General features: G+C 38.9%; 1 protein-coding gene across 1 annotated transcript in view; it reads right to left on the bottom strand.

Annotated features, from left to right (window-relative positions):
* Positions 1-15671, bottom strand: part of LAPTM4A (lysosomal protein transmembrane 4 alpha) — an 18060-nt gene extending 2389 nt beyond the window's left edge. Inside the window, exons 1-5 of the mRNA XM_006880654.1 lie at positions 15549-15671; positions 7620-7740; positions 2933-3009; positions 2705-2827; positions 375-470 (exon numbers count right to left, since the gene is read on the bottom strand). Of these exons, the coding sequence (XP_006880716.1) occupies positions 375-470; positions 2705-2827; positions 2933-3009; positions 7620-7740; positions 15549-15659 (528 nt within the window). The 5' untranslated portion in view covers positions 15660-15671. The remainder of the gene's footprint in view (positions 1-374; positions 471-2704; positions 2828-2932; positions 3010-7619; positions 7741-15548) is intronic.
* Between the last annotated feature and the right edge of the window lie 1022 nt (positions 15672-16693).

Here is a 16693-nt window from a genome sequence, read left to right as displayed (position 1 = left end):
ACACACACACACGTCTTAGAACATGCCTGCAGGGGTAATTGCATTATTTCTTATCTGTCCAAGATGTTGACTGGTAGATCAAACATTCCCAGACCTCAACACAAAACAAAGACATCTTCTGGGATATCCTATGATATCTATTGGAAAACCAGAAGGTATCACATTCCTAGAATTCTGAGGCCTTTGGTCCCTCCTTATTAATTAGCATACTGCTTCCTGGAGTTGTTTACTGCAGAATGGATGGTCAAGCCAAGATGAGTGGTCCTGCTGTTTTTACAATGCATTGCTGATCCTGCTTTGCAGGTTAGCCAGCTCCTGACACAATGTCATTGTGTATCTGACCGGAGAGGGCAGGAAATCAATTACCAACTTACCTTAAAGATGATAAATAAGGCAAAGAACACAAGAACAATGAACAGGAGGCAGCTGGAGTCTAATGCAAGGAGGTCATCTTTGTAGGGAAAATCAGGCTATAAAATAACACACACGCATATTTACAATTCAATGACAGCATTTCTACGCTGTGATAACTAGATAGCATATTAAGAATACAAAGATGAACATTAGAATTTATAATCTAATAAAAACTGTAGTGCTTTTGCATCTAATCACTATTAGTATATGCTATTAGTCAAAACATACGTGAACCCCAGATTATGCTTCAGCTTCTACATTGACCTTATTCTCTACGATTCCGCCCCGCCCACCCCCATTCTCTACTTTCCATCTTTCTGGCCTAGGGAAAACCCAAGTCCTGAGTGAACCTCAGATTTGCCTCATGATCACAGAGTCACTAATGTGTCCTAAAATATAGGTACAACTCAATTAGTCAATTAATCTTACATGAGCAAAAATAACTTTTAAAATGTCAGTCCAACTTTGGCAGAGAGATGCAAAAAGAAGGTACGCCAATGGTTCTAAACTAAGATCTACTGCTGATAAAAAATGTTCTATTAAGAAGGATCGATTACATCCATTCAAATATATATTTTATTTCAAAAATTAACATTTACTACAAGCAAGTCAGGGAGCTCTGATGGCTGAAGGGAGCTCTGAAAGGTCTGGAGTTATGCTGTCAATCTAAAAAAAACCACAAGGTCCAAATCCACCAGCTGCTCCTTGAATGGGCAATCTCTTCCCATGCCATGTACAGCCTCTGAAAACCAGCTGCTGAAAAGTGAGCTACCAGACAGTTCTAACTTGACAGTACATAAAACAACATAAGCAAGTCAACAACTCAGGCCCAGGAAAATGGGCACTACAAAGGAAGTTCAGATTTACAACTGAGAAAGTATTTTTCAGTTGAGGGATGAATCGACTAAACCAGATGGGACAAAATACTGGGGCCTGAAAAAAAGGATACATAAAAATTTCATTTTGGTGTTATATTCTATAAAGCTCATTTAATTTGGTGTATATTTTTTAGCGTCTCTTTTTAACAGAAATACGAAGTAACCTGAAAGGTCCAAATAATTTTTACTTTCATAAAAAAAAAAGGCAGTTCACAGAAAGCTCAAGTGATTTTTTTAAAAAATAGCTTGCCTACAGTGTAAAAGTGTCCTTTTTAAGGAGTTCTGGTGGCCTAGTGGTAAGTAAGAAATTGCACTGCCAACCCAAAGGCATGCAGTTGTTCGGCCACGCCACAGGATAAAGTGGGCTATCTTCTTCCCATGGGATAAGCAGCCTCTGAAAACCAGCTGGATGGCACATTACAACAAGTATCTCCTTTAGACAAAGGTTCTATAATTACAAGGAAAAAAGAATGGGGCCAGCTTATAGAGAAATGATTCTACAGGTCACCCTGAAGGTGAGGTGGTATCGTTGCCATTTTCAAATAGAGGTGACATGGCTGGAGAACAGTGCTGACCATGACCAAGTGTCTGACCATCGCTGGTGAGGAAGCAGCCTTATTGTGTGTTATTTACCCACAGCATGCCAGCCACCATGGCCAGGATTTACTGCCCTTGCTATACTGTACTCCTTCCTGTTTCAAGGAAGTATTTCCTTCTGTACTTTCCTTAACTCCTATTCATTTTTCTGAATACAATTAAAATCTCACATGCCAGTGTAAATTGAGTCTGACTCTTTCTTCCCAGTGTTTACCACAAAAGTAATTCAGTAAGTGTCTGACTCCGTCACTGAAAACAAGCTCCACTGATGTATCCTTCAGAAGCTAGCAGTGTCCTGCACACAGAAACAACAACAAATGTTTTCTGAATGACTGTAAGATAAATTTGGTTGTATGTCAAATGAATGAGGTAGGAAATAAGGAGAGAAACAATCTGAAAGATAACATCTGAAAACGTACTGGCCCCTCCTACACATCTGTCTGGACCCCACATGTCTTTCCAGATCTCCCCAGGGAATCTCCTTGGCCACTGCAGTCCAATGTTCCCTGCTCCCTCCATTATGAAAGATAAGTTCATGAATTTGCGTGTCATCCTTGCGCAGGGGCCATGCTAATCTTCTGTATCGTAACAGCCCTGGTTGATTACCACAATTGACTTCATATAGCATCTGGACTCTAGAACAGTTTTAACTATAAAATAATAAAATGAAAAAATTATTTTAATAATACCATCTAAGTTAGACTCACAAAGTCACTATGGGGTGGATATGACTCAATAGCAGGTTTGGTCTGAAGCTAGAGCCAGAAGTGCAATTTACATATTTTACTTCAAGCTTTATCAGCAGATACACTTACTAACTGATCCAGATATTCTTTGATCCTTGGCAGGTAAGTGAGAGAACTAATGGCAACCAGACAACTGAGAACAAAGTCAAAAAGGCGGTAACAGAAGAACGGAATCAGCCATCCCACTTGGTACTGCAGAGAAAAAGAATCACCACAACATCGTTATCTCAGACAGAAAATATGGAAGCACCACTAGTAAAACAAAACTATCAAAAGTTGAAATTAAAAGATACTTACAGAAATTGCTCCATACACCAGCATTGAACTGATTATAAACATAAGGACAGAGACGGCAAAAAGAACACAGGCATTATCTAAGAAAACAAAAGCAGAATCTCATTATGCTACCAACAAAACGTATTTTCAAGCTATCTTAAAATTGTCTAAATATCCTTTATTTATGAAAAGATCCAAAGTCAAGAGAGTTTAAAAAAACATGTCAAAAGCACAAAGAAAGCTCTTATTAGTGAAATTGTTAAAACAATCATGGACATTAATGAAGAAGGCTCAAGAGCTCAAGTTCTCTGCTGGGAAGACAGGGCCTCCCTGTCATAAACTGTCTGAAGTTGTGCAATGACGACAATCCAATGGGGGAAATGCTTCATCAGACAGTGTTACAACAGTGTTAAAAACAATTAACACTGCCTGAGAAAATACAAATGGATTAACCCTTAGTTGTTTTTTTTTTGAAGATGAACAGAATTCAACTGGAAGAAAAGTTGATTATCTGTGTAAATGTCATTAAGTCCTGGTGATTATGTTTCATAGTGATTCTATGAACAAAAGATCTGAACACTGTCCTATCCTCCTCATCATTTTTTTTAAAAATTATTATACTAGTTTATTTACAAAATTTGAATACACTGTTTTTCAGACCAGATTTTTCTAATTTCCCTCACCCTCACAAATCAAATTGTACAACCTCATGTTAACCTCCTACCCTGCACAACCTCATCCCTCTGCTTCCACCCTCCCTTAAATATTCATGTTTGTTCTACAAAAAAATACGGAATGCTTCACAAATTTGCATGTCATCCTTGTGCAGGGGCCGTCTTTGACATACTTGAGCCCACTACTGCAATCACTCTGTCAGTCCATCTTGTTGAAGGTTTTCCTCTCTTTTGCTGACTCTATACCTTTACAAGCACAGAGTCCCTTACCAAGGAATAGCCTTTCCTAACAATATTCCCAAAGTATGTGAAATGAAGCTTTGTCATCCTTGCCTCTAAGGAGCATTCCAGTTGAATTTTCTCCAAAACATTTTTTTGTTGTTGTTTTGTTTTGACAATCAATGGGATTCTTCATTCCTTAGCTTTTTGGTTGTGGTGCTGTTGTTAGATGCCATCAAGTTGACTATGTCTAATAGTGACCCTATGAACAAAAGATCTGAACCTGGCACTATACTGTGCTACCCTAACTATCTCTGATATACCTGAACCCCTGGTTGTAATCACTGGGTCAGTCCTTCTCCTTCAACAACCCTCAGCCTTTCCAAACATGATGTCCCTCTCCAAAGCACACCCTTTTCTAACAACATGCCCTAAGTATGTGAGGCAAAGTTTTGCCATCTTTGCCTCCAAGGAACATTCTGGCTGCACTTTCTCCAAGACATGTTTGTTCTTTTGGAAGTCCATGGAAGAGTCAATATTCTTCTTCAACACCACAGGCTCAATTTTATCAAATCTCCTGATGTCATCTTTATTCACCGTCTATTCTTCATATGCACAGCAAATAATTAAAAGACTATGGCCTGAATCAGGTGTACCTTAGTCTTCAAATTGACATCATTGCTCCCCAGTAATTTGGAGAGGTCCCTGACTATAGACTTTTTCAGAGCAATATCTCGTGATTGCTGGTACCAAGGGTATTTGATTGTGGATCCAAGTAAGATGAAACTGTTGACAATTTCAATTTTTTTCTCCATCTATCATGATGTTGCCTACTGGTCCAACAGTAAGAATTTTTGTTTTCTTAATATTGAGATGTAATTCATATTGAAGACTTTAAGTCCTCCACACTTTCAGCAAGTCAAGTTGTATCACCTGCATAATGCAGGTTATTGATGAGTCTTCCTCCAATCCTGGTACCACATTCTTCCTCACAGAGAAAAACATCTCAAATGATCTGTTCAGCATACAAACTGAATAGGTATGAAAAAACCCTGCTGCACACTTTTCTTAACTTTAAACCATGCAGTGTTCCCTTATTGTGTTCACACAACAGCTTCTTGGTCTAGGTACAGGTTTGTTGGGTTTTTTATATTTGTTTTTTTCTGGTTGTTTACTATCAACTCAGATCCAACTGGCACAGGAGGAGATTGCCCCTCCTTCTCCAGCAGTGCACCTGGTGGATTCATATGCCTTTGGGCTTGCAGCACAGCTTTTTGCCACTAGGCCACCAGAGCTCCTTTAAGTGTAGGTTTTGAATGAGCAATTTAGTGTTCTGGGATTTTCATTCCTCTCAACGTTAGCCATAATTTGTTATAATCCTCACAGTTAAATGCCTTTGCAATTGTTCCATTTCTCCTCATGACTCTATGTTCACATTACTTTTTTCACAAAACATCCTAGTGACCTCAAACAATGTTAAACCACACTTGAGTTTCTCTATACAAATTCAAAATTGATTTTGTGATACTATTTAGATACTAAGAACCTGAAGGGCAATAATAATGACAAATATTTAGAATAATCAGAGTAGTAACCTGATTTAAATTTCACTTAGGCATAAGAATTCAGATATAAATAAAATATGAAACAAATAGGTACTGTCATACTTGAACGCAAATGGAATAATTCAAATAATCAGCTTATAAGAACCTGTTTTGAAAGATTTCATGCTTATTTTGGTTTCTTAAAGTATTAAAATGAAGTTCTCCCATTGGAGCAACACATAAACTGGGGGAAGGGCAGTTTTGCAGCAAATGGGAGACACATAAAATGCTTAGAACAGGCACTATATCTGTGGTAATAACCCCTAAGGGCCAAAACATGAGGAGCTACAGGAGTGGGTAAGAGCTTTCGGCTTCTACCCACAACATCCAGTAACCTCCTTCTAGGGCCCCCTACTCCCGACTCCCTGTGTATGCATAAAGCCCGTTTGGACTCCCTAGGTGAATGAAGGAAGTAAGGTGAAATTCCTGCTTGAAAAAGAGAGTGCAAATGCTACAGAGGTATTGTATGTTATCCTTTGCTGTATCTTGTGTAGCTAATTGAAAAATAACTCTTCACAAGCCTATTATGTAAAATTGGCTGTCAAGATAATGATAAAAAAGAAATTTTCCATTATAATACCAAATCTATGGGAAAAAACCAAACTTATAACTCACCAAAAAAACTCCATTAAATACAATATGACTAAGAACTATGTATTTTTAATTCTCTTTAAACTATTGTTGTTGTTGTTAAGTGTTGTTACGTGACCCTATGAACTAAAGACCTAAACACTTCTATAATTTCATCCTTTCTCCAGGTCCATAGGGTTTCCGGAGGCAAGCTATTTTGGAAGTGGATGCCACTCCTGTTTCCAAGCTTTTTTTAAATGGGGACCGCCACCAAACATTATCCACCATGGGTAAACCATTATCACATCTGACACATCAGTGTCACAGTGTTTCGCTTCACAGCATCCACAAGTTACCTTTGTACCGCAATTGGACAGACCAGGGCTATATAACCTTGAAGAATGTTACTTGGCAAAAAAAACCAAACCCAAAAAAACAAAAAAAAAACCCACCTACAATGAATGCAATTATTTCTCACTACAGTAATTACAATACTTATTATATAGTATGTAATAAATTCACGAGTTCATCTTTTTATTTAGCTCTAGCTAAATAGGCAGTAAGAATCTTATTAACCAGAAATCCTTTTTCTACAACTCAATTTTAGAAGAAATATGGCAAGGGAAAAAAATGTTGACCCTCGCAGGTTAATTAAAATTCTGAAAATATCAGAAGATGACCAACAGCTGGTAAAAATGCAATTAACATTATTTATTGCCTTCTTTGCTTTTAAAATAAAAGTAAATGAGCTCAGTAAAGCAAATGAACGTCAGGAAACTTAAATATATATATATTTAGAAGGAGAAGTGGCATCCACTTCCATAACAGCTTGCCTCTGGAAACCCTATAAACCTTGCAGGGGACACCACAGTGGATTTTTAGAGTCTGTAAATAGCACAGGAGGAGATGGTCCATCTTTTTCCTGTGAAATGGTTGGTGAATTCAAACTGCCTACCCTTAGACTGGCAGCAGAGCTCCTTACCCACAAGGCCACCAAGGATCCTTTGTTTCTAATAGGTATCTTCATTGTTTTAGGACAACAAAATGAAAAGATTATACTAATCAGTTGCACTGAAATTGTTTGCAAAGAGTCTACAGTATACATTTCTCCTAACATTTTAAAAGTAACTTATAAGAGAAAACTCAAGTATTTTTTTATCTGTGAAAAGATATATATGACAATTTTAAAAATGCTATCAGCAAAATGTTTTAAATATGCCATTTATCTAAAAGTTCTATGGTGCTTGTAAATTGAATGCCATGGTCAAGTTGTCATCATTTAAATAGCAATATATTTAGAATTACGACTTTGAGCAAAAGTTGTCTTCAGTGTTCAAATAATTCATACTTGTTATTTTTATAATAACAGCCTATTTGATCTATGAGCAAATCTCATTTTCAACTGAGTGTGTTAGCTGATCCTTAAAGATTTATGGTTTTTGTAATGCTGTTTTTTCTTTTCCCTTCTGGGACCAGTTTAGCATCAAAATAAAAAACAAGTATTTCTCCAAAACATTTTCTGTCTAGAAATGGACCTCTACATATGCACAGTTCTCTATCTCTCTCTCTCTCTCTCTCTCTCTCTCACACACACACACACACACACACACACACACAAACCAGCAGAGACTGAAAACATACCAGCCATCCTCTCAGATGAATAGTAATTGCCAATGACTTCATATTGAATGTTAACAGCTGGCATTGAGTTTGGATGAGTCACTTCTACAGTCAGCAAAATTGCCATCAATAGGTTTACAACCTGCAAAAGATTACATTTTATCAATAACGGTAATTACGAATCAGGAAGAAGGCTTCAGCAGTCTTTTCAAGATTTAAAAATGTTTTTGAGAAAACAAAGATACATGACAGTAGGGCACTATCTGAAAGATTAGCTTAAAAGTAACTGTTTTATAAAGTTAAATTTAATAATAACCCTTTAACACATAAAGTGCCTGTCAACACCAATGCAGTAGAACAAAATGGCACAAGAACTAAAAAGAAGGAATCATTGTTCATGTCAATCTCTGCATTTCTGGCCTTGAAAAAACTACAATTTATCTAATATATTAATCAATCCAAAGCTGAAACTCCTTCACAGCATCCCTCAGCCAATCACAGAGAACGATCTCCTTCTGGGTCAAATGTAAACGCTTTGAAGACTTCAAGCTCCGTTTCCTGATTTTTGCTCATTCATTGCCATTCTATATTTTGACATTTTAATAACAAGTCTGCCCCTTTTCCAAATAAATACTCTCCTAATATTCTTCCAATGTTGCGTTTCGACATTGGCCATTCTACTAACTAGCACGTTTTCCAGCTATTTCATTATTTCCTTTCTGCTAGTCTGTATTAACATCCTGGGTGCTCCTAAGAGTCAAGGATGTGAAACTTCATCACACATCCTTGGGACATGGAGTTAGGAGGGGCCTGTCCTTAGAAAAGGACATCATGCTTGGAAAGCTGTAGAGTCAGAGAAAGACCCTAACAAGATGGACTGACATGGTGACTAACAATGTGCTTGAGTATATCAGACATCATGAGGATGGCACAGGTAGGGCAAGTTCAGCTCTGTTGTTCATAGGGTCATTACGAGCTGCAGTCAACTTCATATGGCACCTAACAACACCACCATTGTTTACAGAAGGGGGAACTAAGACACAGCAAAATGAAATACTTGTGCAAAGTTCAGTGAGCTGACAAAGGCTAGAGGTAGGATCCAAATGCTGCTTTTTTTTAAAAGATACTATGTTTGTAGTAGGGGAGCTCTCCTGGTCTAGTGGTAAGGATGTTTGCACTGCCAGACCAAAGGCACACCGGTGGAAAGGCACCAGCTGCTCTGCAGAAGAAAGAGGAGCAATAGCTTCTCCTGTGATTTACGGCCTCGGAAAACCTGCTAGTGATTTAGCTATGAGCCAGTGCCAACTTCATGGTACATAACAAGAGGCTGCTTATTAATGGGGAGCTCTGGTGGTCTTGTGGTGAGAAGCTGTGATGACAACTAGAAGGGACATGCTTTAAGTCCATCAGCTGCTCCAAGGGATAGATGGGCAATCTCCTGTAGGATCTCGTCTCTGAAAACCTACTGGAGGGTCAACAATGGGTTGGTTCTAACCTGACAGCACCAAACAACAATATACTTTTAGTTCTAGATGAGTATTCATGTATAACCAGTTCTAGACGACTACAGAGAAGAGGAGGCCTTCCCAGAAGACTGTGAAATAGTTATATTTTATTTTCAGGGGTGTGCTCTCTTCCTTTCCATACTCAAAGGTGCTTTACCCTTCAACTCTTGAGAGAACTTGCAAGACAATCATATTTGCAAGATGGAACCCAGTTAACATTCATTTTATTATTTTATGATATGAGTTCTGGCCTGGGAATGTGAAATATAACTAGGAGTTAGTAAAGTTACATTAATGAATTACTAACAAATTAGACAAACCTACTCAAAGAATATTATATATTCTGTATATGGAAATCAGGTTTGAAGTCAATGCAGCAAAACCGTCAATATAGTAAATTTAAAGTAAACTCTATATAGTACAGGAAAACATTTTCCTGTCAAGAAAAGCATGCAAATTCCATTACTAAGTGAAGGAAATGGCACATCAAAAAAATAGTTTATTAAATGTTTCTGTCAACGTAAGATTTACTGAATCTGTTCCTTCTCTTCAATGATTATGCCACTCATCCACAATTCTTCATAGAATATAACAATTCAAATTTCATTCCGCCATGAGTCATATGCACAGCAGTAAACAAAAATAAATTAAGGGTTTAACCAAAAGACCCAAGGAAAATATTAATAAATTTCAGTGGTATTTCATCAAAAGCTCAGATAATTCTCTAAAATCGCCATTCAGTTCATTATATCTCATCATATTTCACTTGCCTCAAGATAGTTTTAAGTATTAGTCTGGAAAACCCATCCCTGAAACTTTAAGATTCACCACTGAACATCTAACCTACCCTGCGTCTACGCTATTTTTTATTACAGTTGATAAGTTCTATGTAATACTTCTAAAGAAAAAAATTACCATGTTAACGCATGGGCAGTAGACACATTAACAAATGTGGGAGTGGTAATGGCAATTTAGTGGGTCAAACAATGAGGACTGTACACTCTGAAAGTCTTCTGTACATTTTATACGAGCTGAGGATAATGATTATACATATCTTCTCCCAAAGTCATCCAATACAAAGAGTTCTTATCTAAATGTATCTTCAAAATAAACAAATATGTTAGGCTTTAATGTTCAAAATTTCTACTTCATAAGATGTGGCTATTTTTTCCTCCAGCAACAAAAATTGGACACTGTCAAGGCTGATAACTGTTTCAACAACTGCCTTAAATGAACATGAGACAGACAGCACTCAAATTACCACACTGTAGACAAACATTCTGACAGAAAGGTCAGTTTGTTCTAAAAACCAGATGCACTAAAGTCACCTTGTCATTTCACTACCACATCACACCACAAAGACCCTTTGGGGACTGTATTTTCTATCATTATTCTTTTAATTTTCCCACAGTATGTTTTGCCACAGCCTAGTATCTGCTGAGACCATAATTAGATCAGTATGTTCACCCCAGGGCATCCTAGAGTAAGGGTTTCACAAGCGCAGGGAGCTTACACATGGGAGCCAGTGTACAAAACCAGCTCAGCAAACAACTGCCTCCAGATGATGACCAAAACTGGCTAAATATCGTAAGGACTGTTTTAATAGGGGGGTGTGTGTGTGTGTCTACATATATAGTAAATATAGACAATTAAGGAAAAAACCTACCAATATACACGTACACAGTAAATTAAAAAAAAAAAAAGTTTTATTTACTGTCACTTACAGCTGCAAGTGAATTACTTGCTATTTTTTGAAAGCAATTTATTCACTAATGCCCAGTGACCACTTAAATGCTCTATTAAGTTACCTACTATATGTACTTCAGAGTAAGAATCATCACTGTTTTCCCTCAAAAGAGGACATTTTCTTGCAGGGAGGGACAAAAGAATAATACTTCTGTGTAAGCAGAACTACGTGAGTGGTTATGTAGAAATTGTTCCAGGTACGAAGCCAAATCCTTTGTCCGAGAAGCAAGGGAAGCTCACCAAAAAAATACATTCAAGATGTATTGAAATTTAGAACTGGTAAAATGTTGACGATAGAGTAGTACTATTAATGGTTTTGGGTTTTCGTACCAGCTTCCCCTTTTCTGCATGTTTGAAATTTTCCTTCGGAATGATTTTAAAATTGAGTAGGATGTAGCCAAGTTCTGGTCTGCGGTGTGTTGTGCTGCCAACCAGAAGGCTGTGCATCTCCAGCAGTTCAAATCCACTGAGGTTCCAACGGAAGATGGAAGTCTTCTCCCATTAAGATTTACAGCCTCAGAAACCCAAATGAAAGGTTACTATGAACTGGACTGAACTTGAAAGTGAGTTTGAGTTTTTATTTTTAGTTAGAGGAGTAAGAAGGGGATTTGAGGGATAAGAATTGGGCAATATGCATGAAATAGCATCTGGAGAAAATAATCAGCTTTGAACTATAAACATGTTTTGCTCATAGAAGGCACTAGTGGTGCTGCTGCAGGCTGACACATTATGAACCGAAAAATTAGGGGTCTATGCCTACCAGCCACTCCATGGAAGAAGAGGCAGTCTGCTCCTTTAAAGATTTTTTTAAAAATTTTTATTTTATTATTTCTGTGTGAGTGTACCGTCTGCTCCTTTAAAGATTTAAAGACCTGTTAACCCAATGGGCCAGTTCGACTCTGTCCTCAGAATAACGATGAGTAAGAACTGACTCATGGCAATGGGAGCAGGAAAGGCTGTCAAGAATGAGGAAATCTGTATTTCTCTTTCAGCTACCTAAAGTCAGACTCCTTACGGTTGAGGACAATGATACAAAAGTAGTTATGTACTAAATTCTTTGCAAGAGCTAAAATAGTTCAAATACTCAAAATGTATTTTGTATCACCATTACTCATGAAGGATACCAGGATTTCTTGAAGAGCTAACCAAAAGACTAAGTTTCTTCATGTAGAGGATGAACACAGTTTTTATGATTTATAGGCCCACCTTCCATTACATATGGGGCAACCATGAGTCAGAACTGACTCAACGGCTACAAGTTTTGGTTAGTTATATTTGTTTCTCATCATTCAACAAAGGTTTAAGTTTAAAGAAATGGGTGCTTTACCATTCTCAGGCATTCTTTACCCAAGAAATGGCTGCTTTAAAATCATCTGGTATCAAGCTTTCCAATAAGTGATACAGAAAATCATTTCAGGAGTGTCAGAATTGAAACGCAATCTCATCTTGAAATTTCTTATTGCAAAAAAACATGTGTTAAGCCAGGCATGCTGTTTTCAAAGAGAAGGCACTAAAGGCATATCAGGGCTAGTGCCTCTAGTCTCTAAGATGTGGCAATGGCTTCTCTACCTCCTACTGCACTATTTAGGACGACACTATACAGGGTTACAGTAACCTTAACTCTAGACCAGTAAAAGAAATGTCAGGAATCAAGCACATCATTATCAAGAGACAGGGATCCAATACCTGAGCCTAGGAAAAGGGATGGCTGTAGCCCAGCTTCCAAATAACTCTAAGGATTCATAATCTCAGAAGCCTGCAGCCTGACAGTCTACAGAGAATCAGTCACAAGCCTTGTCCTATGTGGTTTGAAAAGCCATGCCACACCTGCCAAAAGAATTCTGACAAGGTATGTAGAGTGAGAAATGGCATTCTACCTCAATTAACTCTGTATTATTTCCTTAGTTAAGAAGCTCTGGTAACCAAGTGCACTGTTTGGACAAGTCTTTTTGTTTAGAAGTATTACCTTAGCTTTTCTTTAGGTGGTCTTGTTTTCTAAAAGCTGTAACTAAAGGTGTGTGCCAGCTCTGTAAATTGAGCCTTTTATATGGATACTGAAGCTACACTATAGAAAGTCACCAACAACCTTGCAACCAATAAAAGCAAATGGCCTTTTCCCAATCTCCAAACTGATTAGAATCTACTGATGACCATCCCCTTTTACTCCACAAAGACCACTTTTGTTCTCTGTAGTAACACAAAGAAAGATCTTCAGGGAAGATGTTATGTTCCAGACAATTGCAACATTTGAAAGTTTGTTTTGTAGAGAAAATAACAGAAATACAAAAGATGGATGAAATATGGCCCTGTAATTTCTTCTTGTGTCTTCCAAAAAAGCCTTTTACATTGCAGAGGATCAAAAAAACTTTTCATTGATTTAAGCAGCTTACAATATGCTATTAATCTGAAAATTTTACAGAAAGAATGGCTTTACAAAAATAGTGAAACAAAAAGACAGGAAATTAGAGATCGAGGAAGCACTGTCTCATCAAGTGTTTCAAGAGGAGGCAGATTTAACATCTATTTTGCAAGAAAAAAATGACCTTAATAAAATTTTCCTCGTGTTTGAGTTTTCATGCTTAGAAGTTCCTCCTCTCCTTACACAGTCTTCCCTTTAATTTCTATGAGCTAAGCCATATTACCAAAGTATCTACCTAGGAAAGACTGAAAATTAATAAACAGCCAATTACGTTTGGATGAAAGAGGAATGGTGATTTTCCTGGTAAATAAGTCTGAAGGCTAAAATCCCAAGATAATGAACTCTACTTTTTCAGTTTTCATTCAGGCAGAGGGGAAGATTATGTTTACAGGTGGAGTGATGCAGATTGAGTTTTGACAGCCTAAAAATCTTAATTTATCACTTAAAAGAATGGAAGATAGAGCTGAAGACAATAAAAAGAGACCAAAGGTCATGCCCTTATAAAAAAGGCACAAGAAAATGTTAGAAATGTAATGCAGATAAATGTCATTAAGGCGCTCTGGTGGCCTAGTGGCAAGAAGCTGCACGGCAACCCCAAAGGCATGTGATTCGAGGCCACCAGATAGATGCTCTGCAGGATGGGCAATCTCCTCCTGTGCAATTAACTGCCTCTGAAAATCCACTGTAGGGTCAGCTATGGGTTAGTTCTGACTATGGTACATTAACAACTGCCATTAAGTGATGTTCATTGTTAACAGATATACTACACTAGATTTTAAAAAACCAAAAGAGGATGTCATAGGCGAAATGTAGTAGAATTATGCCAATATGGTGACGCTTGAGGGCACTGTGATGGCTAGTCCGTAGGGAGTTTCATTGTTAACCCAAAGGTGATTTGAATTCACCAGAGGCTCTGAAGGAGTAAAATGAACAATCTGTACCAAGTGACTGAGAGTCTAAGAAACCCTGTGGAGGGTCACTTTTAAGACACCTCTGACTACATATACAGCACAGTGTTTGAGTTTTGTCTTCTAAATAGAGGGAAAATGAAGTTTTTCATGTATATTACTGAAACAAGATTGTAAAAAAAACCCAAACAAACCCAATTGGGAGGTTAATACTGAGGAATGATGTACCAGTCAGGCTGTCCTGTGGGGTGGGCCATGAAACAGTATCTGCCTGACCCAAGAAGAACCTCATCTGGTGTTTATCGAAAGGTGACTAATGATTTCAAGACACTGGGTGGGGAAGTAAAATGTATCCAGCAAGGCAAAAAGATCTGTGCTTCTCTGGCAGTACAATTAAGTACCAAAACCAGTATGGCATCATGTGCCCACCACCAAAACACAAAAAAAGCACGAAATCACAAAGTTGTTAGCAAAATGTGACCAGTTCGTGAGGGGTGTCAAAGTGCAATAAACTCATCATCTAATCATAACCACAGATTTTTAAGTCACAAACGTAACGTACAGTCACTGTGGTGGTAGGAAACGGAAAAAGTATTACTGATCCACTCGTCAACAGCATTCTCAACTTTGATAACAGAATTACACAGATCCTAGTACCCCCAAAACGCTGACGTGTGTAACCACAAAAGAGAAGACTCTCAATAAACGTATAAAACCGAACAGTCTGATAGGAGTCGGCCTCGAGTAGCAAACAGCTGTTAAGTGAAAAGCAAATGGTATCGCCTTCAACAGATGCCTTTCTGACGACATCACAAACACCCGCAGGCACAAAACAAGGTTCAGGAATCACAAAACAGCTGGGCTTCGGCTACATCTCTGTGTTCAAAACAACGTTGCAACTTGGGAGTGATCCACGGAGAAAAGCAAAATAGGACAATCAAACACCCAGAATGCATTTTGGAAAGAAGGTAAAGTGGGGAGAGGTCTCTTTCAGTTCATGGAAGTGCAAAAAGAACGGAAATGGATTAATTCCCAGAACTCGTCACAAAAAAACCTAGTCACCCATGCCCAAAAGGCGTCAGGCCTCTCTCAACCCTGCTTTTCTCCTCAAATTCTTGTCTCGGAATTCTTAGTCCCATCCGTCCGAGATTGTGATCCCTGGGCAATTTCTGTCTTGGGTCGCTGGACTTGATCCAGTGATAACACCTTCTCGCTGTACCCATTATCCCGGTTTTCAGATCCACTGCTCCCAGCATCTCAAACCCAGGGAATACGCCCCTGCCTCCATTTCGAGCACAGTTCCCCACCCCCACCTCCCAGCACATGCGCAGAACTCGATCCCACCCCAGCTTTCCATCCAGCCTGCAGTTACCATATACCAGGTCCCCAAGATGATCGTTCCAGTGCGGACATGGCAACAGCCGCAGCACCGGGTGCTGTAGAACCGGTCGCTGCGGCTTCGCTTGAAAGTCATGGACACCATCGGGAATCTGGAGGGCCTCCCTCCTGGATGAACTCCTAAGCAAGACTTTCCGGCAAGCAAATGAACTCAGATAGCTCTAACACCGTCCTCCGGCCAAGACGACGCAACTTAGAGTCCACCAGGTCCCAAGCAGCTCTTTCGCACTTGCGCAATAAGAACCAAAAGCTATCGGACGACTACCGCCTACTCTTCTGCATACAGGCCAATAGAAGAGCGATTTAAAAGGCAAGGTAGGTTGACTCAATCTCTGATTGGAGAGCACTGGAAATTGACAAGAAAACAGACCCAATCAGAAGTTTAACTGGGCATAGCATTAATCCGCCTGTAATGGGAAGACAAGGACCGGATGTTAATGTAGGTTTGTTATGTTTAGGTGGTTAGGTCTAGTCAAGTAATTTGTTGTCTCTGAGATAACTTAAAAAAAGGTGGCATTTAAGGGATAAAGAAGGAAACTAGGACAGGTGGGAGGCAAAAAACGGACGGGAAAGGCTTGAGTGACGTCTTTGCCACGTAGTGGTCAGACTTGTCACAGGCCTGCCGCCTTGCACGTGTTCGCGTGACGTTAATGCGCAGCTAGGTTTAGGGACTAGAAGATGCCTTTGGGGAAGTGTTCTTCCTCCTGGGCATTTCCTGGCTCGGGTGGAAATTGGGAAGGGCCCGGAGAGCTGAAGGATTGTTGTTGCTTCAAGTCCTGCAGGACTCATAACGACGCTATGAACAAAAGGCCTGAAGCCCCTTTACAACTATCGACATTCATCAAAGTTCATAAAGTGTCTGAAGGCATGTGTTTAGGAAGTGGATGCCACTCCTGCTGAAGGATTAGAGCTCTACTTCATTGCGAAACCTGTTTGGTGGGAGCAAAACAAATACCATGTAGCCCTGCGAACTAACGACCGAGAAGCAAGAGGAAAAGGAAAACGAGGGGGGGGGGGACCTCTCCCTTTCCTTTAAAATGGACCGTGCGGTTCTGAGTGTCTTCAATAGAAAACTGTTCTAGACTAGTTGATTCTGTGAGACTGCTGCTACCTACAGAT

Source organism: Elephantulus edwardii, unplaced genomic scaffold (assembly GCF_000299155.1).
Source record: "Elephantulus edwardii isolate Elephantulus edwardi_28Jun2011 unplaced genomic scaffold, EleEdw1.0 scaffold00009, whole genome shotgun sequence".
Classification (NCBI taxonomy): domain Eukaryota; kingdom Metazoa; phylum Chordata; class Mammalia; order Macroscelidea; family Macroscelididae; genus Elephantulus; species Elephantulus edwardii.
The sequence above is the reverse complement of the archived record's forward strand: the minus strand, read 5'-3'. Positions and strand labels throughout refer to the sequence as shown.